Source organism: Spea bombifrons, chromosome 3, assembly GCF_027358695.1.
Source record: "Spea bombifrons isolate aSpeBom1 chromosome 3, aSpeBom1.2.pri, whole genome shotgun sequence".
Classification (NCBI taxonomy): domain Eukaryota; kingdom Metazoa; phylum Chordata; class Amphibia; order Anura; family Pelobatidae; genus Spea; species Spea bombifrons.
Window position 1 is genome coordinate 103,978,061 of NC_071089.1, and position 27,139 is coordinate 104,005,199.

The window sequence follows — 27,139 nt, forward strand, 5'->3', positions numbered from 1 at the left end:
AGGAAAAAGGTTGGAAAACAAAAAATGCCTAGCACTAGTTAATGGTACAAGTGTTTTTCCCCACACAATGCTGTACAAAAGGAGCACAATTACGCCAGAATAAAATATTTCTTCATAGTACTTGTAGAACAACAACCGGACTGAACAATAAGAAAGTAATGACCAGCATTCAGGTCTCACCATGCCCTCCATCTGTAGTTCTATTAGGATTGTGAATGTGATTATCTCTCAATTGTTAAAGACTCTGAAAAGTGTTGATATTACATAAAACAAATGACATTAATAATAAAAAAAACCTTTTTGCTCTTATTTTAGATTTCTGGCATAAAGCAGTTGAATATTATCAAATTATATACAGAAGTTGTCAGTATGCTGGCAAGCTTACACAATGTACACTCCATTATTGGAGTGATGGTGAGAGAGCACCATTACCAACCCACGTGGATTCCTGAGACATTCTGGAAATTATTATTATTTTAGTATATGTAGGATTGATTATCACCAGTAAAGGTGGCTGCACGATGCCATACATTGTTTTGCTACGAAAGTGCAACATCTTGGCACTTAGCTCCTCACTCTAAACAATATTTCTAAAAAATAAAAGGTGTTTAAGATATGACTTAGGCTTACAGAGTGATGGCTTCTCCAAAATGGAATGACTGCTTTAACAATGGTAGGAGCCAGGCCCGGACTGGGACAAAAAATAGGCCCGGGCATTTAAGACTGATCAGCCCATTTTTATTTATTTATTTATTTATTTATTTATTGTTAAACCAAATTCTGACAAATTTATTATACCATTTCTTGTTGTCTATTAGTTATATTTCAGCATGCTTTTGTCACTGTAATCAATTAGCATTACATAAATATACAATAAATGAATCATAACGTCTTGCAATTTATAAAGCGCTATATCTTTAATGAAAGATTCAAAGCAGTAACTAATCTTTGACCATTTAGTTGGTACTTAGAAAACAAACTAGTGACAGTGTGGCACTCCTTGGGCCTTGGCTGGTCAGATCACCCTCACGGCGAGTGAGTCTGTCATGTTTCCATATGTTTTTTAGAATTTAATTAACAAGATTATCAATTAACAATAGTGCCAGATTTTTGTTAAAATGGTACATCCCTTAATTTTGTACTATAAAATGCTTGTTATCAGTTAAAAATGGAGGTGACATATACGTAATTCCAGAGCTACTGTGCTCTGCAAAATATTGGTGCATTCATCAAACTTAGACTTCTGCTGTTTGAACTCATTAAAAACTGGATCTGTTCCATTAAAATGTTTGCACGAGGCATGAAATGTCATTTATAGTCTTGTTTTCTCGATTTAGTTCATGTAGAGAAAGATGCTAACGCTGGACTGAAAAGAAAAACCCAAGAAGGTAAGCCTTCTCCAGACTTCAGTAAGGAAATTATGCACCATTTAATTTATAAAAGTTTATTTACTTTGTCATATTCGTTTTTAAAAGGTCCTTTTATTTTCCAAGTGTTGTGGTTGAATTATTTGCTTCATATTTCAAAAGTATGGTTACAGTGCTGATACATATATCCCAGACTAAGTCCAGTTTTAAATCCCATGTTAAGTTGGTTGTGTCAGAACAATGAAGGAGTAATACTCTAGCATGCAAAATATCCATCTCTCATACCATTTATCATGGTGATCGTTTCTGTTGTAGATAGCGAGGAAGATTTCGCCAGACATTCCAAAGGCAAGGCTACAAAGTTTGCAGTCACTAACGAAGGTAATGTTATAAAAGAGGGTGCAATATGTTCCTTCCCTCCTACTTATCTTTTTACTGATATACATAATGTCTTCCTTCTGTTAAAGGTTTCCAGGATGACGAAAAGGGAAAGGAGTGGAAAGAGGGTGAGTTGAATGAAATAAAAAATGCATTGAAAAATATGATATTGGACGTAAACAGTTTCTGACCATTGATGTTACGTTGCAAATATATATATGTGTGTGTGTATATATATGTATATATATATATATATATATATATATATATATATATATATATACGTTCTTGAGAAAGGCTCATTGAGAGCCGAAAGCTTGGACGTTCACCATGTCAATACATTTTATAAAAAGAAGACCCGCTGAGTGCATCAACTTTAGTTGCTGTATATATATATATATATATATATATATATATATATATACATGTATATCTGACATTGTATTGATATATCTGAATGAAAAGTAGAACTTTCCCAATAAAACAATGTCCTAGTACATGCAATAATTTTGAATTATAACCTATTATTAATCAAGTGATTCCATAAAAGCTTCATTTTTGTGTCTTGCTCTCTGCTAATTTGAAATATGTTACATAAATGCATACATAAACCAAACAATGTTCGATAAAATATAAATTCCAAACTTGTTTTCTTGTGTTAGTTGAAGTACACAAGGATGAAAATGCTTATAAGAAGACAAAGAAGCAAAAAGACACATACGGTCCTACCTTCAGTAAGAAAACCATTTTATCTTGTTCCTTTAGTATTAAAACAACCGTATTGCTCATTTCAACATATTGTTTACTACTGTGCCATGTAACATCTTTTGGCACATGATGCTTTGTGATTAAGCTGCATCAGCATCGGAGAGCTGAATTCTTCCATTGGACTGGAGTGAGTGTGCCTCATGCTTTCTTTAGACAGGTTAGCAGACAACGCACACTTGAACATTACTGTTCTAGATCACAATGAAATAAAAGTGTTACTTTCTGAGAATATGTGCATCTCAGTCAAACACAGTTGACAGAAGTACAACAATATAATAAAGTACTCTTTGCTACTTTTCAAAGTATAAATATCACGCAATATAACATAATTATCTATCTATCTATCTAGAACAGGGGTGTCCAAGTTTTTTCTGCAGTGGGCCACTTCATCAGAAATGTATATGTGCGTGGGCTTTTCCTCTCACTGATTTCTGGGCCTAGAAAGTTTTGTCCTCTGAAGTGACTACAAATCCAGGATTCTGGATAAGTAAAAATTAAATAGTTAAATTTATTCTAGGGATGCACCGAAATGCCAAAACCGAAAATGACCCCCCTTTAAAAAATAAATAACTTTTAATAAAAGAAAGTAACACACCAAAATTGTATAAACAAATTCAATAACACTGTTACTCATTCATATACTCATTCATTCACAGATTCATTCCCTCAATCACGCATACTCATTCATACAACCTCCCCCACCCCATTACCTGCACTGCAGCTCTCTCTGTGCCGCTCTCAGATTTCTGAAATTTGTGCAAGCAACTTCTCTTGTACTGCACAGAGGTAGCAGCAATGGAGCAGAGTCATGTGATGTGACATAAATTCACGGGACTCTGCTGGGTTCCGCTTCCCCTGTGCAGTACAAAAGACCCTCCCACAGGTAAGCAGCAGGGCCCTTGCGATCCCGGTTGCCCTGGCTGCAGATCTCATGCGGGCCGCACCTCGAGGTCCGGCGGGCCGCATTGTTGGACGCCCCTGATCTAGAACAAAATAACTGGGCTTGGCTCTTTTTAATGCACAATAACATCAGTAACATTAAATGCCTGCCTTTTTTCAATACAGAATATCCATGGGACAGACAAAACCTAAAATCTCTGGAGCTGGACCTGAAAGCATTCAAAAAGCTGGATGCTTACGCATCAAAGGTACAAACTTACTTTTATAGAATCATAATTGGGCCAGTAGAATAAGTCACATATCTTGTGTCCTTCGTGCTTTAAAGTGCATTGGTAATTTTCAACAGTATCAGTTCAGAGCAACATAAGTGTACCCTTTTTTGCTGGCTGCATGCACAATTTTAATGTACGTTATAATATTTATAATATTTACCTATGTAATATGTAGGGATGTTCACATTTTTCTACAACCATGTTTTACATCACATAATTGGGTTAAGTATCCATTATATCTAGTACATGATACGCAGCAGTAAAGCATCATTGTGCTATTGCAGGGGTGTCCAAGTTTTTTCTGCAGTGGGCCACTTGATCAGAATTGTATACGTGCGCGGGCCGCACTCATTTTTCACTGTGACAAAAAATATGGCCTTTAATAAAATATGCAGATTAAAATAAAGTAAAATGACACAAAACCTTTACTCTTCCTCTCACTGATTTCTGGGCCTAGAAAGTTTTGCGACTACAAATTCAGGATTCCCTAGATTTATTCTAGGGATGAACTAAAATGAAAATTCTGGACCAAAACATTCAGGGTTCACTTAGCCAAAACCGAAAATGACCCCCACCTTTAAAAATAATAATAAAAACTCACATTTTTAATAAAAGTAGGTAACACACAACTGGACAAAATTAGCAATATGACTTGACAACCAGTAAATGCTGGCAACCCAGGCAACCAGTAAATGCTGGTACCTAGGCATGATGGGACTGTGCTCGCTGTGATTGCTGTTAGCAATCACACTCCTATCATGCCAAGTCAGACAGTACATGCTGGTACAGGGTGGCTGTAAGTGATGTGCAGACCCCATACTGCTGGCAGCATCACTACACAAGGGGGGCCGCTAGCTAGGTTTCAGCATGTACTGGCTGACTTGGCATGAAAGGAGTGTGATTGCTAACAGTAGTCACAGTCCCATCATGCCTAGGTTCCAGCACTTACACATCCACCCAGTAAATGCTGGAACCTAGGCATGATGGGACTGTGATTGCTGTTAGCAATCACACTCCTATCATGCCAAGTCAGCCAATACACGCTGGTACAGGGTGGCTGTAAGTGATGTGCAGACCCCATACTGCTGGCAGCATCAATACACAAGGGGGGCAGCTAGCCAGGTTTCAGCATGTACTGGCTGACTTGTCATGATAGGAGTGTGATTGCTAACAGCAATCACAGTCCCATCATGCCTAGGTTCCAGCACTTACACATCCATCCAGTAAATACTGGAACCTAGGCATTATGGGACTGTGATTGCTGTTAGCAATCACACTCCTATCATGCCAAGTCAGCCAGTACATGCTGGTACAGGGTGGCTGTAAGTGCAGACCCCATACAGCTGGCAGCATCAATACACAAGGGGGGCAGCTGGCCAGGTTTCAGCATGTACTGGCTGACTTGGCATGATAGGAGTGTGATTGCTAACAGCAATCACAGTCCCATCATGCCTAGGTTCCAGCACTTACACATCCATGCTATCACACACACTCATTTATTCATATAATCATTCATTCACAGATTCATTCCCTCAATCACACACACTCATTCAAACACCCTCCCCACCCCCTTACCTGCACTGCAGCTCCTCGATGCCGCTTACAGACTTCAGCAGGGGGCGCGGCCTCCCTCTGCCTTCTCTGCTAAAGCACAGAGGAAGTAGGATGTCACGTGAACTCCGCTTCCTCTGTGCGGTCCAGAAGACCCTCCCACAAGTAAGTAGCAGGGCTTGAGGTGCGGCTCGCGTAAGATCGGTTGCCCTGGCTGCCGATCTTACGCGGGCCGCACCTCGAGGTCTCGCGGGCCGCATTTGGCCCGCGGGCCGCATGTTGGACGCCCCTGTGCTATTGTAATCATACATACATGTAAGTTGCAATTGGGGAGTCACAAGTGTGATTACATTTAGAAAAGAAAAGACACATGCTGTTAAATGTTCATTATGATTCCTGTGATATAACATATGTTACAACCAGTAGGCTGATTTTCTAAAAACATAACAGTCAGGCCACCGGGATGTCACCCGGCTTTGGGTACTGACAACTACTACCACCCACTAACTCACTGATGTCTTATGTACAAAGTCTGACACACATGTCAACAGTAGCTATTACTCTTACGCTGGGATTCAGGGAGATCCACTTCTGTTCATTAACTACACATGCATATGTATAGGATGTATACATGTATACATATACATTATTCTCTATGTCAGGTGGATTCTAGAGGATCAGTCGAAACGTTAGTAAAAGAACTTCTTCGGGATTCATCTACTGATCTGGAGAAAACCCGTGCTATTTGGATATGGACATGCACTCATATAGGTATTTCTATGCTTGTTTGCTTAAAATAATCATAATTTTATCATAATCATAATAATTAAATTAAAGTGGATAGGAAAGTCAGAGCTTCTAAATGGGCAATCTGTTTGGCTAAAGCCACCAATTAAACTGTGATTGCCAATGAGAGCAAATACATTATAAGGTGCACCAAAACCGGCAAAGAAGTTCCTCCATCTTCTCCTTTGGCTCTCCTGCTATGCTGCTGCTCACCAGACGCTGCTATGAGGAAAGTGCAGACAGCTTGCAGTTCGCCGCAGGTAATGAGCAGCACCTCAAAACGGTGCTATTTATAATGCAAATTCCCTCCTTTTGCGCAGCGCGAGACACCCGCGAGCGCAGGGCGGGCAAAAAGCGCAGGCAAACTAAGTAGCACGAGCGCAAAAAGAACATTCTACCCTTTTTTATTTTTTTATCACTTGAACTTCTGACCCTAACCTTTCTGTCCCTATATACCTACACTGAACATTTGACCTCAACCTATTATACCTAACTAACCTGCCTGACCTATATTTGACCCCTTATCCCCACAATCACATGCCGCCCTGGCTGCTAAGTTGAGCCAGGGCTATCCATTATGTTCAGCCAATCAAATGGATGGCTGAGAATCATGAGTAGTACCAATTCTCAGTATTCTAAAAGCTAACCTTTGGCACTCCAGTTATTTAGTACTCACTTCCCCATGATGCTTAACATACCAGACTGTCTGAGGGTCATGGGATATGTAGTCTCAACAGCTGGAATATTAACTAACCATAGCTGTAGTACATTTTTGAAACAAACTACCTTGCCTCTGCAGCATGCAAACTGTGTCTCTGCCCAGGCGGGTACTCTGTGCCTGTGAAGGAGCAGCTACTAGAGTGAAGAGGGGGAGACCAGCTAGAGGGAGAGGAAGAACAGACCAATCCACCCTGACAGGGGATATACAGGAATAAATAAAAGTTTTTTGCGGCACTCCCTTGACTACCATGTGTTTTTTTTCTGTTTAGTTAACCTAAATTAGTGGGCCCTTGTGCATGTATGTGTATGCTGACATACATAAATATCCACATAAACTACAGGAGGTTGCAGGGCCTTTTCTTAAAGTGAATGAGACTGGTCAAACCTTGTTTGTTCTGTTTCATGCCCGGGGCTTCTGTTGAGTTCTTTTGACTGGAGACACAGAATATGGCAAAAAATGTTTACATTTGTATTTTGCGTTGTTTTGTTAGAGTACGATGTAGCAGGTTACAGTAACACAGCCTTGAGATCTTCTGATCCAGATGATATATTTCGCACCAGGAAAGGAGTTTGTGCTGGATACGCTTCAATCTTTCAGAAAATGTGCACGTAAGAGAAAAAATATGAAAAAAACTCACAATGCTGTTACCTATACTTTATTGCACATTCACCATTAAGAGCAAACTATAATTTACTATTTACATTTTGTCTCCTCCAATGGAAATTCTGTACTTGTTTGAATACATTTGTCTTCTAAACAGAGATGAGTAATCTTCTAGGGTGATAACAATTAACCATTAAAGAGTCATTTTCTGGGGAGATTAACTAATCATTAAGAAGGGTCAACCAAAGCAAGGTTCGTTCTGTCTAAAGGTTCAGGTTGTTCTTGCATTAAGCACTTCCAAAAACACTAATTAATTATTTTGTCTAATATTCATTTATTGTCTAGTGAATACATCCATAAACTGAAGTTTTCCTTGAGCATGGTCATGAGATGGATTTGTCACAAGGCTCTTCCCAAAGACAATCCAGTGCACTCCCTAGTCCCTTAATGTTATTTTATTATAAACAAAAACAAGATTTATCAATGTTCTTCATCGGCTGAGGCTTGTAAAGATATTAAATGCAGACTGCAAACAGCAACAATCCGCAAGTGCTTCTCACTTCTGCACTCATGATTAGTGCATAACTTCTAAAACTATAAAAACTATATAAAAAATATAGGTGTAACAGGAACCAGGGGGTCTAGCAGGATGTCCCTATCCGTCGCTGCCACCTTCCATGTATCAAAAGCTGGCTGCAACATGGGTAGCCTCTCTGGGTCTCAGAGTAAAGATGGTCCCCCAGGGGAAAAAGGCTTTCCCAAACATCTGTACCACCGGTCATGACACACCAGATAAGATGCTAGAGAACGCTTTATTGGGACTGGACATAATTTATATAACCATTTTAGCAGGGGAAACAGAGTTGACTTACACAGGAAACTGGAAAAGGATTAACATAATTAACACATAACATACTAGCAAGGAATTATGTAGACAACATCGGCACCAGACTAATCTCCTCACACATTCAACAGAGAGAAAAAAGCATGTTTGATGTTTCTAAATTTCTCTTGCAGCATTGCTGGAGTGCAGTGTATAACAGTAAGCGGCTACGCCAAAGGAATCAGTTACACAATCGGGCAGACGATACCTGGGAAGTCTAACCACGCCTGGAACATGGTGTACTTGCAAGGAGGTTGGCACTTGCTGGACAGTACATGGGGAGCTGGTCATGCCGACAGCAAAGTTAGCAAGTTTACATTTGAGTAAGTAAGAAGTTATTTCAGTAATAAAAGCCTCCACATTAAAGAGCACTGGTGCAGAACTCCAGGACTCCAGTGAAGTCACAGGTGTTGGCGATCTGTTCTGTGAAAATCTAAGGGTATATTATATATTGTTATATGATGCAGATCTGACTGTCGACTGCATCATATAATATATTGATTAAAACGAAACACATCTAAATCTACTATAAATCTACTATAATGGCTTTCCCATTTTATGAGAATTAATTTGTTCAGCCAAATTACTAATACCTTTACCGTTATTATACTTGATAGTAGGTTGAGTAAATTCCTTTTCCCTTTCTCCATTATTATATAATTTAATTATACTATTTATTAAAATTAACTATGCAAGACCTGGCTTGACTTACATCTCATCCTACCCAACCATAATGGGTGGGAAAAAGCATAGACAGCCAATGTTTCTGCTACAGAATAAAGAGACAATTACTCACTAAACAGTGAATCTAAGGTGAGATAAAAGGTGAAGTAAAATTAAAGATTTCATCTGATTTACATAACCCTTGTACTTTTCCCTTCAGGAACAGTCGACAGGACCGGGCATAATGCAGAAATACTTCTGTGGGTTGACAATTAAAAAAATCTCACTTGTGCTACTATGCATTAGACTTGTGCATTTGGATCCATACAAGCTTTAATTATAACAATTTTTGCCTAATTCATGCATGATTAAGTTAAGGAGAAGATGGGTGAGGTGAAGCGAGTAAAATTAACTTGAGTAGTTTTCATTAGACTTGTGCATTCATCTTCGGGCGAACATGAAAACGAACACGAAGAGTGCGTTTTCGTGTTCGTTCTGAAGACACGAAGAAGAGAAGAGAGTGGCGGTAAAACGTAGGCGAAGACTCACACATAAAGAATCTTCGTGATCGTCTTCGTCTACTAATCTCCCGGTCCCTTCCCCATCTAGCCTACCTTATCTTCGCGGCATCGCGGCGGTTCACGGAAGCGGAAATCCGCAGGTTCTCCGTCAGCGGTTACAGGGCAGTGTGAGTGAGCCTATTGGTCGCCTGCAGGGACCTCCTCTGGCATCAACCCCTGTGGGTTACTGGAGTGTATATTTTTGTAGTGAAGGGAGAGACTATGCTTGTCACACCCGTTTCTGATGTTCCTAACTGGGTTTGTAAAAAAAAATGTTATTTGAAAAACTCATCCAAATTAATTTTGCTTGCCATGCACAAGTCTACTATGCATTAATCAGAGCTGGTTCAGTCTTTGTTCTAGAGGAATTGTGACTAGCAGACTCTTTGCGATGTGGTGAAATGAAATGTTTCATTTTACCTCGATTCCCCTACAACTCACATATTGGTGAATAGAGCACAGAGGCTTTTACTTACATCGGTAGCTATATTTTTTGGAAACCCAACAAACTTATTTGATGCAGCTCCTGAGCCTTACAAAGGAGTTCTACTCACTTTCCATTCTTTTTATATCCAAGGTTTAAAACTTTCCAGATTTAGACATATATTTTTCACTCTATCATATCCACACATTAATTAGTGAATCACTTCTTTGTTAATTGTTTCAGATATACTGAGTTTTACTTCCTGACGCACCCAGCGCTTTTCATTGAAGATCATTTCCCAGATCAGGCTGATTTCCAGTTACTGGATCAAAAACTTTCTCAACAAAAATTTGGAATGATTATGCGCCGTAGAGGTCACTTCTATAATTTGGGATTACTGTACTCTCATCCTGACACAGCTGTCATTAAAACAGGTACCTCTGCATTTTACTCTCTGTATATTATTGTGCTGCATTCTACTTCATACTAAGGGCAAAAGTCACAAATCTCTGCTAGTAGGTATTCTTGTGGGAAGAAGAAATGGCGCTGTATTTTTTTATGCTGTAAGGGTCTCTAAGTGGGTAGATTTTAGCGGTAGTTACCGTGGGTTCCAAATAGAGGATCCGCCCCAGTGTAAAGAGCGTCTACTGAGAAAACTTGTGGGCCCATGGGGGTCTTACACGATACTTATACTATTACACGAGTCTTTCACGATACTTATTGTATTTTTGACTGGGTAACTAAACTAATAGACCAGGGAGAAGCAATATACATAGCCTATATAGGTTTCAGTAAGGAATTTGAAGACCCATAAATAAATTGCATTGTTTTGGTTTGGATGTTCAAATAGTTGAATGGATAAGGCAAAGGTTGAGTGATAGGATACAGAAGGTTGTGGTGAATGGTATATATTCAGAGGGAGGTCTTGTTACTAGTGGAGCGCATCAAGGATCTTTATAGGGACCCATATTTTAATATTTTTATTTAAGATATTACAATAGGTCTTAATTGCAAGGTATGTCTTTTTGCAGATTATGCAAAGGTCTGTAACAGGGTAGGTCCAGGTGGAACAAACAAGGGAAGTGATTTCAGTAAATTAGAAGAAATGATAATTGTAGTTTAACATAAATAAATGTACAATAATAATAATAGAGTATAGTGTTGGAATATAGCATTCTGTCAGTAACAATAGAAGAGAGGGACTTCGGAGTAATTATTAGACTTGGGCACCAGGGGGCTCTTCGTGTTCGTCTTCGTGCTCGTCTTCGGGGAAAAAAAAATCTTCGTATTCCGCGAATATTCGCCCGTTCCTGTCTTCTCTTCGGGCGAATATTCGCGGACATTCTTCGTGCTCGTTTAATCTTCGTTTTCCTCCTGGTTGCCTAGCAGGGGTTAATACGGGGTTAATAACACATCACAGCAGCAGCAGCTGCCGTGAAGGTACGTGTGTGCAGCTCTATTGGTCGTTTCGGCAGGGGGCTGGTCTGGCATCAACGAGTGAATTGCAGAACTGCAGAATGCACTTCATTCGTTGATGGCAGGCGAGCCCCCTGCCGAAACGACCAATAGAGTTGCACACACATACCGAGGTGTACTGTCCATAGATGTTTAATAAAAGAATAGGGAATATTTTACATTTTTAAATTGATTTTGGACCACTTTACATGCCTAACATTTGCTACCTATTTACAATGGCATACTTTGCAACAACCCAACTTACTTATTGGACAGGACTGGAAAATAGCAGGACTGTCCACCAAAATCTTGGGTGTGTTGGCAGGTATGCTGATGGAAAAATGTTGGACAAGAACTAAAAAATAGCTTAGGGTTAATGTACGGTTATGTTTAAGATTAGTAGCAGTGCACTGGTTTGGTTAAAGATGGATTATGTCTAAATAATAATAATTTAATTTTAATGTTTTTTTTAAAAAAAAAATAGGGGTTTATTTAAATGTATTTTAAAGTTAGATTTATTATTTAGTACTTGATTATATTTATTAAATGTTTATAGTAGCTATACCGAGCTATACCTACCTATGTGTATTTGCATTTTGCATACCTAGTTTAGCTAAATTAGATGGGACAGGACTGGAAAAAAGCAGGACTGTCCCTGAAAAAGTTGGGTCTGTTGGCAGGTATGTGGATGGAAAAATGTTATAGGGTGAAGTGTGAGTTATAGTGTTAATGTAATGCTATTAGTGAGTGAAGGCCAGGGCAAATAACAAGGAAAAGGTCCTTGTGTTTTGTGCATTGTAAGTGTGTGTGTATGTGTGTTATGTGTGATGTCACTGTGTGTTATATGTGTTATATGTGTTATTGTGTGTGTTATGTTTGGTTGGTTGTGTATCAGAAGGAAAATAATGAAATGGGAAAGGCAAATGAGTGGGCAATTGGCGACCCGCTCACCTGTTTCACCCCAGGGCAAAGCACCCAAACACTGTCAGTCTTAGACGTTTGGCAGCAGACTTCCAGAGCTCAGACACAAGGCCCTAGCGTAAGCTGGCCACTCCGGCGGAGGTAGCAGGCGTTGCCACACCGCAAACAGAGGCAGCCAGGGGGGAGAAACTGCCCTTACCATTAGGGACATTTTGGGCATGACTCTAGCCAGGAAGCGAACTGGCAGAGAAGAGATGCTGGCACCACCACCAGCAGCAGCATTGAAAAATGGGAAAGGCGAATGAGTGGGCAATTGGCGACCCACTCACCTGTTTCACCCCAGGGCAAAGCACCCAAACACTGTCAGTCTTAGACGTTTGGCAGCAGACTTCCAGAGCTCAGACACAAGGCCCTAGCGTAAGCTGGCCACTCCGGCGGAGGTAGCAGGCGTTGCCACACCGCAAACAGAGGCAGCCAGGGGGGAGAAACTGCCCTTACCATTAGGGACATTTTGGGCATGACTCTAGCCAGGAAGCGAACTGGCAGAGAAGAGATGCTGGCACCACCACCAGCAGCAGCATTGAAAAATGGGAAAGGCGAATGAGTGGGCAATTGGCGACCCACTCACCTGTTTCACCCCAGGGCAAAGCACCCAAACACTGTCAGTCTTAGACGTTTGGCAGCAGACTTCCAGAACTCAGACACAAGGCCCTAGCGTAAGCTGGCCACTCCGGCGGAGGTAGCAGGCGTTGCCACACCGCAGACAGACGCAGCCAGGGGGGAGAAACTGCCCTTACAATTAGGGACATTTTGGGCATGACTCTAGCCAGGAAGCGAACTGGCAGAGAAGAGATGCTGGCACCACCACCAGCAGCAGCATTGAAAAGGCGAATGAGTGGGCAATTGGCGACCCACTCACCTGTTTCACCCCAGGGCAAAGCACCCAAACACTGTCAGTCTTAGACGTTTGGCAGCAGACTTCCAGAGCTCAGACACAAGGCCCTAGCGTAAGCTGGCCACTCCGGCGGAGGTAGCAGGCGTTGCCACACCGCAGACAGAGGCAGCCAGGGGGGAGAAACTGCCCTTACAATTAGGGACATTTTGGGCATGACTCTAGCCAGGAAGCGAACTGGCAGAGAAGAGATGCTGGCACCACCACCAGCAGCAGCATTGAAAAGGCGAATGAGTGGGCAATTGGCGACCCACTCACCTGTTTCACCCCAGGGCAAAGCACCCAAACACTGTCAGTCTTAGACGTTTGGCAGCAGACTTCCAGAGCTCAGACACAAGGCCCTAGCGTAAGCTGGCCACTCCGGCGGAGGTAGCAGGCGTTGCCACACCGCAGACAGAGGCAGCCAGGGGGGAGAAACTGCCCTTACAATTAGGGACATTTTGGGCATGACTCTAGCCAGGAAGCGAACTGGCAGAGAAGAGATGCTGGCACCACCACCAGCAGCAGCATTGAAAAGGCGAATGAGTGGGCAATTGGCGACCCACTCACCTGTTTCACCCCAGGGCAAAGCACCCAAACACTGTCAGTCTTAGACGTTTGGCAGCAGACTTCCAGAACTCAGACACAAGGCCCTAGCGTAAGCTGGCCACTCCGGCGGAGGTAGCAGGCGTTGCCACACCGCAGACAGACGCAGCCAGGGGGGAGAAACTGCCCTTACAATTAGGGACATTTTGGGCATGACTCTAGCCAGGAAGCGAACTGGCAGAGAAGAGATGCTGGCACCACCACCAGCAGCAGCATTGAAAAGGCGAATGAGTGGGCAATTGGCGACCCACTCACCTGTTTCACCCCAGGGCAAAGCACCCAAACACTGTCAGTCTTAGACGTTTGGCAGCAGACTTCCAGAGCTCAGACACAAGGCCCTAGCGTAAGCTGGCCACTCAGGCGGAGGTAGCAGGCGTTGCCACACCGCAGACAGAGGCAGCCAGGGGGGAGAAACTGCCCTTACAATTAGGGACATTTTGGGCATGACTCTAGCCAGGAAGCGAACTGGCAGAGAAGAGATGCTGGCACCACCACCAGCAGCAGCATTGAAAAGGCGAATGAGTGGGCAATTGGCGACCCGCTCACCTGTTTCACCCCAGGGCAAAGCACCCAAACACTGTCAGTCTTAGACGTTTGGCAGCAGACTTCCAGAGCTCAGACACAAGGCCCTAGCGTAAGCTGGCCACTCCGGCGGAGGTAGCAGGCGTTGCCACACCGCAAACAGAGGCAGCCAGGGGGGAGAAACTGCCCTTACCATTAGGGACATTTTGGGCATGACTCTAGCCAGGAAGCGAACTGGCAGAGAAGAGATGCTGGCACCACCACCAGCAGCAGCATTGAAAAATGGGAAAGGCGAATGAGTGGGCAATTGGCGACCCACTCACCTGTTTCACCCCAGGGCAAAGCACCCAAACACTGTCAGTCTTAGACGTTTGGCAGCAGACTTCCAGAGCTCAGACACTAGGCCCTAGCGTAAGCTGGCCACTCCGGCGGAGGTAGCAGGCGTTGCCACACCGCAGACAGAGGCAGCCAGGGGGGAGAAACTGCCCTTACCATTAGGGACATTTGATTCATGACACTAGCCAGGAAGCGAACTGGCATCGAAGAGACACTGGCACCACCAGCAGCAGCAGCAGAATTGGGAAAGGCGAATGAGTGGGCAATTGGCGACCCACTCACCTGTTTCACCCCAGAGCAAAGCATCCAAACACTGTCAGTCCTTGGCGTTTGGGAGCGGACTTCCAGAGCTCAGACACAAGGCCCTAGCGTAAGCTGGCTACATTGGCGGAGGTAGCAGGCGTTGCCACACCGCAGCAAGTGCAACCAGGGGGGAGAAACTGCCCTTACCATAAGGGACAATTAAGGCATGACACTAGCCAGGAAGCGAACTGGCAGAGAAGAGATGCTGGCACCACCAGCAGCAGCAGCAGCAGCATTGGAAAAGGCAAATGAGTGGGCAATTGACGACCCGCTCACCTGTTTCACCCCAGGGCAAAGCATCCAAAGACTGTCAGTCCTTGGCGTTTGGGAGCGGACTTACAGAGCTCAGACACTAGGCCCTAGCGTAAATTGGCTACACCAGCGGAGGTAGCAGGCATTGCCACACCGCAGCAAGTGCAACCAGGGGGGAGAAACTGCCCTTACCATAAGGGACATTTGAGGCATGACACTAGCCAGGAAGCGAACTGGCAGAGAAGAGACACTGGCACCACCACCAGCAGCAGCAGCAGCAGCATTGGAAAAGGCGAATGAGTGGGCAATTGACGACCCGCTCACCTGTTTCACCCCAGGGCAAAGCATCCAAAGACTGTCAGTCCTTGGCGTTTGGGAGCGGACTTACAGAGCTCAGACACTAGGCCCTAGCGTAAATTGGCTACACCAGCGGAGGTAGCAGGCATTGCCACACCGCAGCAAGTGCAACCAGGGGGGAGAAACTGCCCTTACCATAAGGGACATTTGAGGCATGACACTAGCCAGGAAGCGAACTGGCAGAGAAGAGACACTGGCACCACCACCAGCAGCAGCAGCAGCAGCATTGGAAAAGGCGAATGAGTGGGCAATTGACGACCCGCTCACCTGTTTCACCCCAGGGCAAAGCATCCAAAGACTGTCAGTCCTTGGCGTTTGGGAGCGGACTTCCAGAACTCAGACACAAGGCCCTAGCGTAAGCTGGCTACATTGGCGGAGGTAGCAGGCGTTGCCACACCGCAGCAAGTGCAACCAGGGGGGAGAAACTACCCTCTCCATTAGGGACATTTAAGGCATGACACTAGCCAGGAAGCGAACTGGCAAAGAGAGACACTGGCACCGCCACCAGCAGCAGCAGCATTGGGAAAGGCGAATGAGTGGGCAATTGACGACCCGCTCACCTGTTTCACCCCAGGGCAAAGCATCCAAAGACTGTCAGTCCTTGGCGTTTGGGAGCGGACTTCCAGAACTCAGACACAAGGCCCTAGCGTAAGCTGGCTACATTGGCGGAGGTAGCAGGCGTTGCCACACCGCAGCAAGTGCAACCAGGGGGGAGAAACTACCCTCTCCATTAGGGACATTTAAGGCATGACACTAGCCAGGAAGCGAACTGGCAAAGAGAGACACTGGCACCACCACCAGCAGCAGCAGCATTGGGAAAGGCGAATGAGTGGGCAATTGACGACCCGCTCACCTGTTTCACCCCAGGGCAAAGCATCCAAAGACTGTCAGTCCTTGGCGTTTGGGAGCGGACTTCCAGAACTCAGACACAAGGCCCTAGCGTAAGCTGGCTACATTGGCGGAGGTAGCAGGCGTTGCCACACCGCAGCAAGTGCAACCAGGGGGGAGAAACTACCCTCTCCATTAGGGACATTTAAGGCATGACACTAGCCAGGAAGCGAACTGGCAGAGAAGAGAGACACTGGCACCACCACCAGCAGCAGCAGCATTGGGAAAGGCGAATGAGTGGGCAATTGACGACCCGCTCACCTGTTTCACCCCAGGGCAAAGCATCCAAGCACTGTCAGTCCTTGGCGTTTGGGAGCAGACCTACAGAACTCAGACACAAGGCCCTAGCGTAAGCTGGCTACACCGGCGGAGGTAGCAGGCGTTGCCACACCGCAGCAAGTGCAACCAGGGGGGAGAAACTACCCTTACCATCAGGGACATTCGAGGCATGACACTAGCCAGGAAGCGAACTGGCATTGAAGAGAGACACTGGCACCACCACCAGCAGCAGCAGAATTGGGAAAGGCGAATGAGTGGGCAATTGACGACCCGCTCACCTGTTTCACCCCAGGGCAAAGCATCCAAGCACTGTCAGTCCTTGGCGTTTGGGAGCAGACCTACAGAACTCAGACACAAGGCCCTAGCGTAAGCTGGCTACACCGGCGGAGGTAGCAGGCGTTGCCACACCGCAGCAAGTGCAACCAGGGGGGAGAAACTACCCTTACCATCAGGGACATTCGAGGCATGACACTAGCCAGGAAGCGAACTGGCATTGAAGAGAGACACTGGCACCACCACCAGCAGCAGCAGAATTGGGAAAGGCGAATGAGTGGGCAATTGACGACCCGCTCACCTGTTTCACCCCAGGGCAAAGCATCCAAGCACTGTCAGTCCTTGGCGTTTGGGAGCAGACCTACAGAACTCAGACACAAGGCCCTAGCGTAAGCTGGCTACACCGGCGGAGGTAGCAGGCGTTGCCACACCGCAGCAAGTGCAACCAGGGGGGAGAAACTACCCTTTCCATTAGGGACATCTGAGGCATGATTTCAGCCAGGAAGCGAACTGGCAAAAGATACTGGCACCACCACCAGCAGCAGCGTTGGAAACGGAAAAAGGTGAATGAGTGGGCAATTGACGACCCACTCACCTGTTTCACCCCAGGGCAAAGCATCCAAAGACTGTCAGTCCTAGGCGTTTGGGAGCGGACTTACAGAGCTCAGACACTAGGCCCTAGCGTAAATTGGCTACACCAGCGGAGGTAGCAGGCATTGCCACACCGCAGCAAGTGCAACCAGGGGGAGAAACTACCTTAAACATTAGAGAGAAAAAATTTAACTTTCCAAGCTAAGAGCTGGGTAACCCAATTTGGGCAGATTGAATTTAAGAAAGGCAATCTGCTCCATGAGATGAGGTGCCATGCGTGAGCGCTGTGGACTCAGTATGTTTCCAGTCATAGAAAACACGCGCTCACTTTGAACAGTGGTTGGCGGACATGATAGAAGCTGCTGCGCAACCCATGAGAGTGCAGGCCACACACTCTTCTTTTCATCCCAGTAGCTAAGAGGATCAACATTAGGAGCAGAAGGAACTTCACAGAGGTAAAGTTTGACCATTTCAGCAGCACTACTCTCCTTTCTGCTGCTAGCTCTGTCAGATGGTCCAACTATACTGCCAAGTGCCTCTTCCCAAAACGCAGCTGCTCCACTCAGCTGTGTTGTGCTGCTTGTGGCACTGCTGCTGATGCTGCTGCTAGGGGTAGCAGACCACATCATCTCTTCCTCCTCCTGCACCTCACCCTCCTCGGACAGCATTCCCATTTTACGCTGCCAGTCACGCACCTTGTTGACCAATTGCTCCCGGTAGCTACTGAGAACATTGAATTTCAAAGCTAGCTTTCCCTTAATTCTTGGATCACAAAGGCACGCTAGCATCATTTCGGGACTCTCTTCCATTCGCTTGCGAAGGTGTACTTTTAGCAGATCCTTCAGCTTCCTGACTATGGCTGCTACGTCAGGATGTAGAGTGCCACCTTGAACAGCCTCACGGTTTCCAAGGAACACATCCATCTTGCTGCCTAGATGGGAGAACACTGGGATTACCTGGGCCAGACTGGCAGTGTTTGAGCTTAAATTTTCTGTGGCATCCCTGAATGGTTTAAGGACTGCCACTAGCTGGGCGATCACTGTCCAATCCTCCCTATTCAATGGAGAGGTAATCCCAATATTGTGCTCTGAGGCAAGATTATGGATTGCCCTCTGCTGCTCCAAAATCCTCTCTAGCATGTCTAACGTGGAGTTCCACCGTGTACTGACATCCTGACGTAGGCAGTGTACGGGAAGACCTGACCTCTCTTGCTCTTCCCTCAAAAGTTGGCTAGCCTTAACACTATGGTGAAAGTGCCCAGCGATCTTTCTGCAGCGGGACAGAACTACTGCTGCCACATTAGTTCCTTCTGACATTGCTGCCTTCACTACAAGATGGATGATGTGGGCTGCACAGCGCACACCAACAATATGACCATCTCGCAGCGCTTTCACCATATTGGCACCTCCGTCAGTTACCACAAAACCAACTTCAACATTGGTGCCCGCCTCTGCTCCCACCCAAAGGCTAAACATTTTCCTAATCGCATGCAGAATATTTTGGGAAGTGTGCTTTTCATCCATCACTTCTGCATGGAGAAGGAATGATCGGTAGCCTGCTGCAGCAACTTCCTTAGACACACCGGGCTGCCACCAGTGTGCTGTCAAAGAAAGAAAGGCATGCTGGGCGCTAGGTGCACTCCACAAATCTGTAGTGAAATGAACACACTGACCAGCAGCCTTGGAAAGCTCCTCTTTCACTGCTGCAACACAGGACCGATACAGCGAGGGGACAATGTTCCTGCTGAAAGTGGAACGTGACGGAACTGTGTATTGTGGAGCCACAGCCGCCATCAATTGTTTGAAAGGCTCCCCTTCAATCATGGAGAAGGATGCCCCTCCAACAGCAATGAACTGACCAATAAGTCGCGTTACTTTATTGGCCTGCTGTTTGGGCATCGTTCTCTTGGAGTGGAATGCCCCAAATTCTTCCAGGGTGGGCTGGGCATGCAGTGCTCCAACCTGCCTTGGTCTCTGGCTGCCAGCACTAGTTGCTGCTGCTGCTGCTGCTATTGGCTCAGAAGAAGAAGCTGTTGGGGTTTTTCCACGGCCACCAGCTATGCTGCCTGCACTAAGTTTTACCTCTGCATCTTTCCCCAATAGCACAGCGTTGTGTTGAGTGCTGAGGTGATGCTTCATGCTAGCACTGGTAAAATGGCCAGACACTTTCCCTCTGCTTATTAGCTTCCCACAATGTTTGCACTTTCCATAGCGCCCTTCTTCAACATTTTCAAAGTGCTCCCAAATTGGGGCGCGCATAGCCTTGGAGTGTGCCTTGGGTGCTGCTCTTACTGCTCGGGGTGGATGAACAGAGGCAGAACTAGTGGTGGTGGGACTGGTGGTAACAGTACTGGCCATAGTGGGACTGCTAATTGCTTTAGATTTGCTAGGTTTTGCTGCTGCTGCTGGTGGTGGTGATGGTGATGATCGTAGCGGAGAAGGTGGAGGCTCAGGGGAAAATTGTGCACTAGTCATTTGGACACTGCTCCCTGAGGAATCTGATTCCTGACCACTCATCTCCTCTACTTCCTCTGGCTCATAGTCTAGCTCTTCATTAGCCAGATCGAATGGAATTCCTGCTAGGCTGGAGCTAAGACTGATATCGTCGTGAGACTCGTGACTAGTAGTAGTGCGAGCAGGAAGAATAGACTCTGCACTTGGCCTCTCAGTCTCAGGCTCCTCTGCTACCTCGCTAGGTGGAGTTCCACTATGTGTAGCCCTCTCTCTAACTGTCTTTACAAAAAATTTGTAAGGACTTGGTGGCTTGCTAGAGGTACTAGGAGGACATGGCGTGGCGGTACCAGTGGGAACAGTAGGCGCAGCACTAGTGGTGGTAGAGGCGGTAGAGGTGGGGGTGGTGGTGGTGGTGGTTTTCCCTACAAAGGAATGAGATCGCTTTGGTTTGGGACCCCTCTGAGTCTTGCTGCTAATTTGGCTCTGCTTGGTACCTTGCATGCTGCTGGTGGATGGGGAAGATGCTGCTTGGGGCAAAAGGCACTTCTTTTTAGTCACTGGGCTGGTACTACTTGTGCTACCCTTTAACTTTGAACGTGCTTCTGGTGCTTTAGGCTTTCCGTAAAAAACCATAGAGCTTGTGGGCCTAGCCGCACTACTACTGCCTGCTTTTGGTGCCTTTCCTTTACTTGATGATCCTTCAAGCAATGCTTCCCCAAATGATAAGCGAGAGCTTGGCCTACTTGGCCGACTAGACTGACGCAAAGGCTGCATCTTAGAACTGGTGGTGGTGCTGGTGGTGGTGCTGGTGGTGGTGGTGGTGGTGGTAGATGGAGCTTGTCCCTCCTTAGTCCCAAAAGGAGGATCCATTTCAAATTTTGTGTTGTGTGTGTAGTGTAGTGTAGTGTAGTGTAGTGTAGTGTAGTGTAGTGTTTAAAAAACTATAAAAAAAAAATAAAAAAATAAAAATAAAAAAAAGGAAAAACGAATTAAAGACAAAAAAATTAGAGGAAGTTCTCTTCAGTGCTACTGCTTAAAAAGTAAAACTATGCACTACTGCACTGTGCTGTGTGCAATCTGCCAAAATCCTAAAGTTATTTAAATTATTAACTCAAGATTAACTATTTAATAACTAGCAGTATTTTATTTTTAATTTGAATTTACACGGGCCTAAGAGCTTAGCCTACTACTATGCTAGCCTAAAGCTATATTTCCTTACTATAAGTCTACCTCTAGGCAGACGCTCTCAAACCCACTAAGCTAAAGTGAGGTTAAATCAGATTCAGTATATGATTTATTAATTAATATTAAGTTATATAATATTAATAGATTAGAACTAATTTACTTATATATTATGTATTATAGATAGAAGAATATAGATTATGAATTAGAATTTAGAATTAGAATTACTTATATTATAGATTATGAATTAGAATATTATTATTTATAATATATTATAGATTAAGATTAAAGAAGATTAGAATTATTTTAGTACTACAGCTAGTAGCTTGAAGCTTTGCTTAGTACAGCTCGTCACAGTCAATTTTTCTTGAAAAGAATTAGAAATAAAATAAAATGTCACAGCAAAACAGTTATCTTCACTGCTTGCTGCACTCACTAGCCCAACAAGTTCACTTCACTGATGGACTGAGGTGAGCAAAACACTAAGGGTACTTTTAATAAAATTGAAATAAAATGTAAAATAAATGAGAAAATCTTTGCAAAACAGTTAACGTCACTGCTTGCTGATCAAAAAAAAACACAGCACTTATGCGGCTGCACTCACTAGCCCAACAAGTTCACTTCACTGATGGACTGAGGTGAGCAAAACAAATGAAATAAAATGAAAGATTAATTAAGAAAAATTGACTTGGTCTCTTACTGTTGCTAAAACAAAGCACAAACTATAGAGCTGCAGCACCAGTACTAATAAGATTAGCTGAACTATACGCTAGTAGTAATTAATTAATATTATTACTTTTATTTATAGCTAATTTAATTAACTATTAAGATAAGAAAGAATTAGAGAATTATTGATATTACTGATTTTAGATTAGACACTAGTAGATGTTCTGAATGTCTACAGTACACTCTACACTAGTATACTATTACTAACTATAACTGACAAATATATATATTTTATAATGAATTCAATTATTAATTATATTAATTAATATTACTGATTTTAAATTAGACACTAGTAGATGAATGTCTACAGTACACTCTACACTAGTATACTATAGTATATATATATATATGACTGACAAATATATATATATATATAATATTATAATGAACTATTAAATTATAGATTCTATTAAATTGTAATTTATAAATTCTATTTAATTTATTTAAGCAGGACAGGCAATAGGCACTAGTGCCAGCCCAGGGCAAGGGCACCCCAGTGCCACTGAGGCACTGGGTGCACTGTCAACTCAACAGCACTTACACTAAAGTTGATGACAAATTAATTTTAAAAAAATTAAATTAATCAAATTATTATTATTAAATATATTAATTAAGTAGCACTGAAGTGAGGATGAAGTACACTGTGAGAAATGGCAGGCTAAGGCTTACCAGTCTCACACAGAACAGAACAATCTCTCTGTAACGCTCGGATGCAGCACAGCAGTGTTGCCAAAGCAGTCACAGCGAAAAATGAATGGATCTCTCAGGCAAGCTCTGGTCTTATAAAGGCGCCTTCAGAATTCAAAAAACAGCAGCACAGGCATTGGACGAGACCCTTAGCGTTACGTCACAAGAGTGAGCTGATTGGACAGACGAGGATCAGCTCACTCCTGTTTGAAATTTTGGCGGTTGCGCGGCAAAAACGAAGACGATCACGAAGAATCTTCGATTCTTCGTGATTGTGAGTCTTCGTCTTCGCCTACGGTTTGCCGGCACTGTATTCTGTTCTACGTTCCTTCGGAACGAACAAAAAAACGGCCTCTTCGTGCTCGTTTTCATGTTCGCCCGAAGACGAATGCACAAGTCTAGTAATTATTTCTTAATGGTAAGCGGGCAATTCAATTAAGCAAGAAGCATCCAAGGTGCTGGGTTGTATAATAGCAGAAAGAGAGACATGGTTCTGCCACTTTACAGATCACTGGCCATCTATTGTATACATTTCTGAAGACCTCATCTCCAGAAGGATATTGACACAATATAATAAATACATATTGCTCAAGAGCTACTAAAATAGTAAGCAGAGAATTTGACAGCATATAAGAACAATTCAGCCCATCCTGATACAAGACTCACATCTTAATCAGTCTTTGATATTGTCTTCTAATGTGGAAATCTTCCATATATCTGCCACTCTCTCAGTAAAGTTTTTAATAATAAAAATCAAATAAAAAATGAGTTATTTATTGTATATTAGCCTGTTTTAAACAGGAGTAAAGTTTTATTGGAAATAAACTCTATACTGCAGTTTTGGAGTTGGTTAACTAACAGTAGACAGAGGGTCAAAGTTTGTTCAGTCATTCATTCTAGTATATTTTTTTAACCATCACCATCATTATATTTTTAGGAATCTGTTCTTAAAAATAACTAATTGTCCTATGTTTTTTTTAGTGAAAGGAAAAGTCTCTATCACCATTGAGAGCAGCCGTCACATGCTATTTACCTTCAATCTAAATGAAACAGAGAAACCAGGATTGATGCGGTTTACGGAATTTGGGGCAACACTGGAGGTGTATCCTCAGAAGACTGGGCAACATATACTGGACATTTATTCCAAATCACCAGACTCAGAGGGCGCATATCCCAACGTTCTGACTTACAAAGTAGATTGCAATGAAGTTGACACCTCTATGAAGATTCCCAAGTGTCTCCAAAGCCCAACTGGTCCAAGTTGGCTTTCAGAGCAGGCTGGGCTTCTTGATCCCTCACACCGAGATCCAGTCATTAACACTCATGATGGGTGCTTTACTATTTCCTTTGCAGTGGAACATGATTTAAGACTTTTTTGTACTTTAGACTCTGATGATATAAAAATGACCTCAGAAATGGAGCATAAACACATATTCCAGACACGAAGTAGGGGCAGAGTGCAATTTATGGTTCACCTTCCACAACCAGGGACCTATGTTTTAAATGTGCATGTAAAGGAGAAAGGCTGTGAATCATATACAACCAAGTGTAGCTATCTAGTTATTTGCCGTAACCCCGCTGTTCAGTGGCCGGTGTTCCCCCTGGCTTACAAGAAATGGGCTGAACATTATGAACTGGTTGAACCCTTGAAAGGAATTCTACCCAAGAACAGCAATGTTTTCTTTCACCTCAAGGTTCCTGGAGTGACCGCACTGTTTGTGGAAGCCAGAGATTCTTTTCCTTTAACCTTAAATGACCAAGGCTACTGGGAAGGAACATGTAGTACTGCTGACTGCAAGGAGCTCTATGTCGCTGTTAGTTATAAAAAACAACCAAACACTAGAGAGTACATTTTGAGATATGAGGTCCAATGAGGAATTACAGATTAATTAAATCAGTGAAATAGTCCAGCTTCTACATTTTGATGACTGGAAATCTTTTTGAAATGCATTGCTTTGAGAATTTACTGTATATGGCAGTTTCATGGATTATATGCTGATTTTCTAGTAACAGATTAAAAGTGCTGTTCCACCTAGGGTCCCTCATAAACCAGATCTGCATTATGTTGAGAGAAGTAAAATAAATGCCATTTTATTTTTCCCTTCAATACTCCCTATGATTTAAAAACTACATTGAATGCTTTAATAAGATAAGTAGAATTGAGTCCTGTAAAGTATTGCATCACAGAAGTCTGACCCCGCTGCCCCCTTTAGCTCCTTCCTGTTCAACCATGGGCCTTCCCTTTTCCATGTTGAGAGTATCCACACAAATTATATATTGGTTTTTTTAAGGACAGGTAGGACTTTCATTGACCAATGTACCCTCGATGTCTGGGCCAGGCCCACCCAACAGATTTAACTACACAATAATTGACACAACACCAAGAGTGGGGTTGAAAAGGCCACAGCCAATTTATTTATTTAACCTAGCCATTGCCACGCAAACTAAACCAAAACTATGTGTGTTAACAGGGCAATGACTACCCAAAACTGAACACAAAAAATAACATAAATAATTAACATGAATAAATAACACCACAAGCTATCCAGGTACCACCAACACAGGAGAGGACATAACCAGATGCTCAATCCCAGACCCGAGGCTCCAAGCACCACCAACCAGCTCCTCCAAAGCACCTACCCCATGGATGCCTGGTAAGCTTCCTCCCCGACTGTGAAAAAAATGAACCACCCAACCAATACCAAAAACAAGGGAGGGTGGGACACACTACACAAGGTAGGGTGACACACAAACTGGCCCCTAACTTAATGACACCTGCCCTTAAGTAACCTCCTAAAACTTGCCGTTAGGCCTAGCTCCACTGGACATCCCAGTCAAGACCCAGTCTGGCCCTCGTGGGCATCATTCATACCACTTTGTTTTGTATAGTCTGTCATTTTGTATGAGCAATATGTAAAAAAAAATATTTCTGTTGAACATACCATGAGTGGAATAATACCTCATATGCATAGATTTAAAATTTTTGAATTTTGGATTGAACAAAATAATTTGTGTATATTTCTATTGGGAGTGGTACATAGTGACATCAATGGAGTCTGTTTAATTATTCATTTGCGTTTTTGATTTTGTTTCAAACTTATCTTAAAAATATTTTAAATGTTTTAAACGTTTTTAAGAGCGTGACACTCCACAGTTTCTTGGTGCTCAAGTGGGCCCTTGAAGCTGGTACTAATCTGCTACTAATTACTTTGTATTTATTACCAAGCACCTTCAGGGTGATTGCTATTGTATCGCTGGCTTATTTTGTGTAAAAACCTTGTGCTTATTTATTCGGTAATGTAACCACACATAATTAAATATGAATGCCACACAAGCACAGTGAGTTATTTCAAATGAAAAGTATTTGACAATATAACAGCTCTGAATAACCATTCAGAGAAGCTCAACTGAAATAGCATTGTTTTAAGCATGCTGGAATTTAGCGAGTTAAGCAATTTATTTGTAATTTTGTATATAAAGGAAGCTAAGCAGCTGACCACTAACCTATGTTCCTGTTATAATAAATAAACTTATATTGGTGCTTCATAGTATAGTCATAATAACCAGTAAAAAACAAACAGCTAACCAGCCCAGCATCTCGTTTGTATATCTTAAAAGTCAGGGTCTAATAACTATTTACCACTAGATTACAATGGGTGTTCACTTATATTATTCTCCCTCTCCGGCAGATGGACCTAGCTGATGATTATCCAGAAAACAGTTGGACCAAACAGGGTTTCTGCGAATAAAACCCTTTCACAAAGAATGTTATTCTGCAGGACAGCTAGTGGGCTCTTGACAGTCAACACTTTAAGACTGGTGACTTACCTTCAGTACAACTAGATATGCCAACCAACCTAAGAATCATTTCCATGAATACAATGCTTGGGACTAAATTTACTACTAGATTACTAAACTACTAGATTTAGTGTTCCTTTATTGTAAACCAGCAGAGGACTCTGTTGTCTAGTCTGACTCATGGTGACTAAGGAATGTACGGTGAAAACAGCTGTTATTAAAGTTATTGGAGTGGTGTGGAGTTTGCTGTTAAAATGGACGGATTAAGAAGTAGATCAGGAAGGTTGCAGCAAGCAATCTTTTCCCTTAAATTACCATAAATTAGTAAAATTCCATAATTTCTTGGTCAGAGCCAAAGATGTTATGGGACACAACAAGCAATACAGGGCCACATATTTTGTGGTGAATTAAATGTAAGTGTGTGTGGAGCCTTAATTTGGTATACTGCTAGGTCCTTGCTACATCTTATTTGGGCTCCTGTGTTTTGGAGTACATATATGGGTGTCAGATGAGAAACCCTCACACATGGAAGCCACTTTTTTCAAATGGCAAGTCTCAGATTAAGGGCATCAAGTTAGATGTTGAAAGGCATAAACATGTCTGAATACTGGCGACAAAAGACTATAAGAAGAGAATATGAACAAAGCCATGAGTGCTAACCAACAGAGCAGGCATGAGTTTGAGGAGATCTCCCAGGCAAAGT

The 27,139-nt window shown here is 43.3% G+C and overlaps 1 protein-coding gene across 1 annotated transcript in view; it reads left to right on the plus strand.

Moving 5' to 3' along the window:
• LOC128482950 (kyphoscoliosis peptidase-like) overlaps positions 1–25,433 on the plus strand; it is a 34,815-nt gene extending 9,382 nt beyond the window's left edge. The window contains exons 8-17 of the mRNA XM_053458946.1: positions 1,338–1,388; positions 1,683–1,748; positions 1,835–1,873; positions 2,408–2,479; positions 3,579–3,661; positions 5,899–6,007; positions 7,234–7,351; positions 8,364–8,552; positions 10,120–10,310; positions 23,620–25,433. Of these exons, the coding sequence (XP_053314921.1) occupies positions 1,338–1,388; positions 1,683–1,748; positions 1,835–1,873; positions 2,408–2,479; positions 3,579–3,661; positions 5,899–6,007; positions 7,234–7,351; positions 8,364–8,552; positions 10,120–10,310; positions 23,620–24,512 (1,811 nt within the window). The 3' untranslated portion in view covers positions 24,513–25,433. The remainder of the gene's footprint in view (positions 1–1,337; positions 1,389–1,682; positions 1,749–1,834; positions 1,874–2,407; positions 2,480–3,578; positions 3,662–5,898; positions 6,008–7,233; positions 7,352–8,363; positions 8,553–10,119; positions 10,311–23,619) is intronic.
• Positions 25,434–27,139: the final 1,706 nt, after the last annotated feature.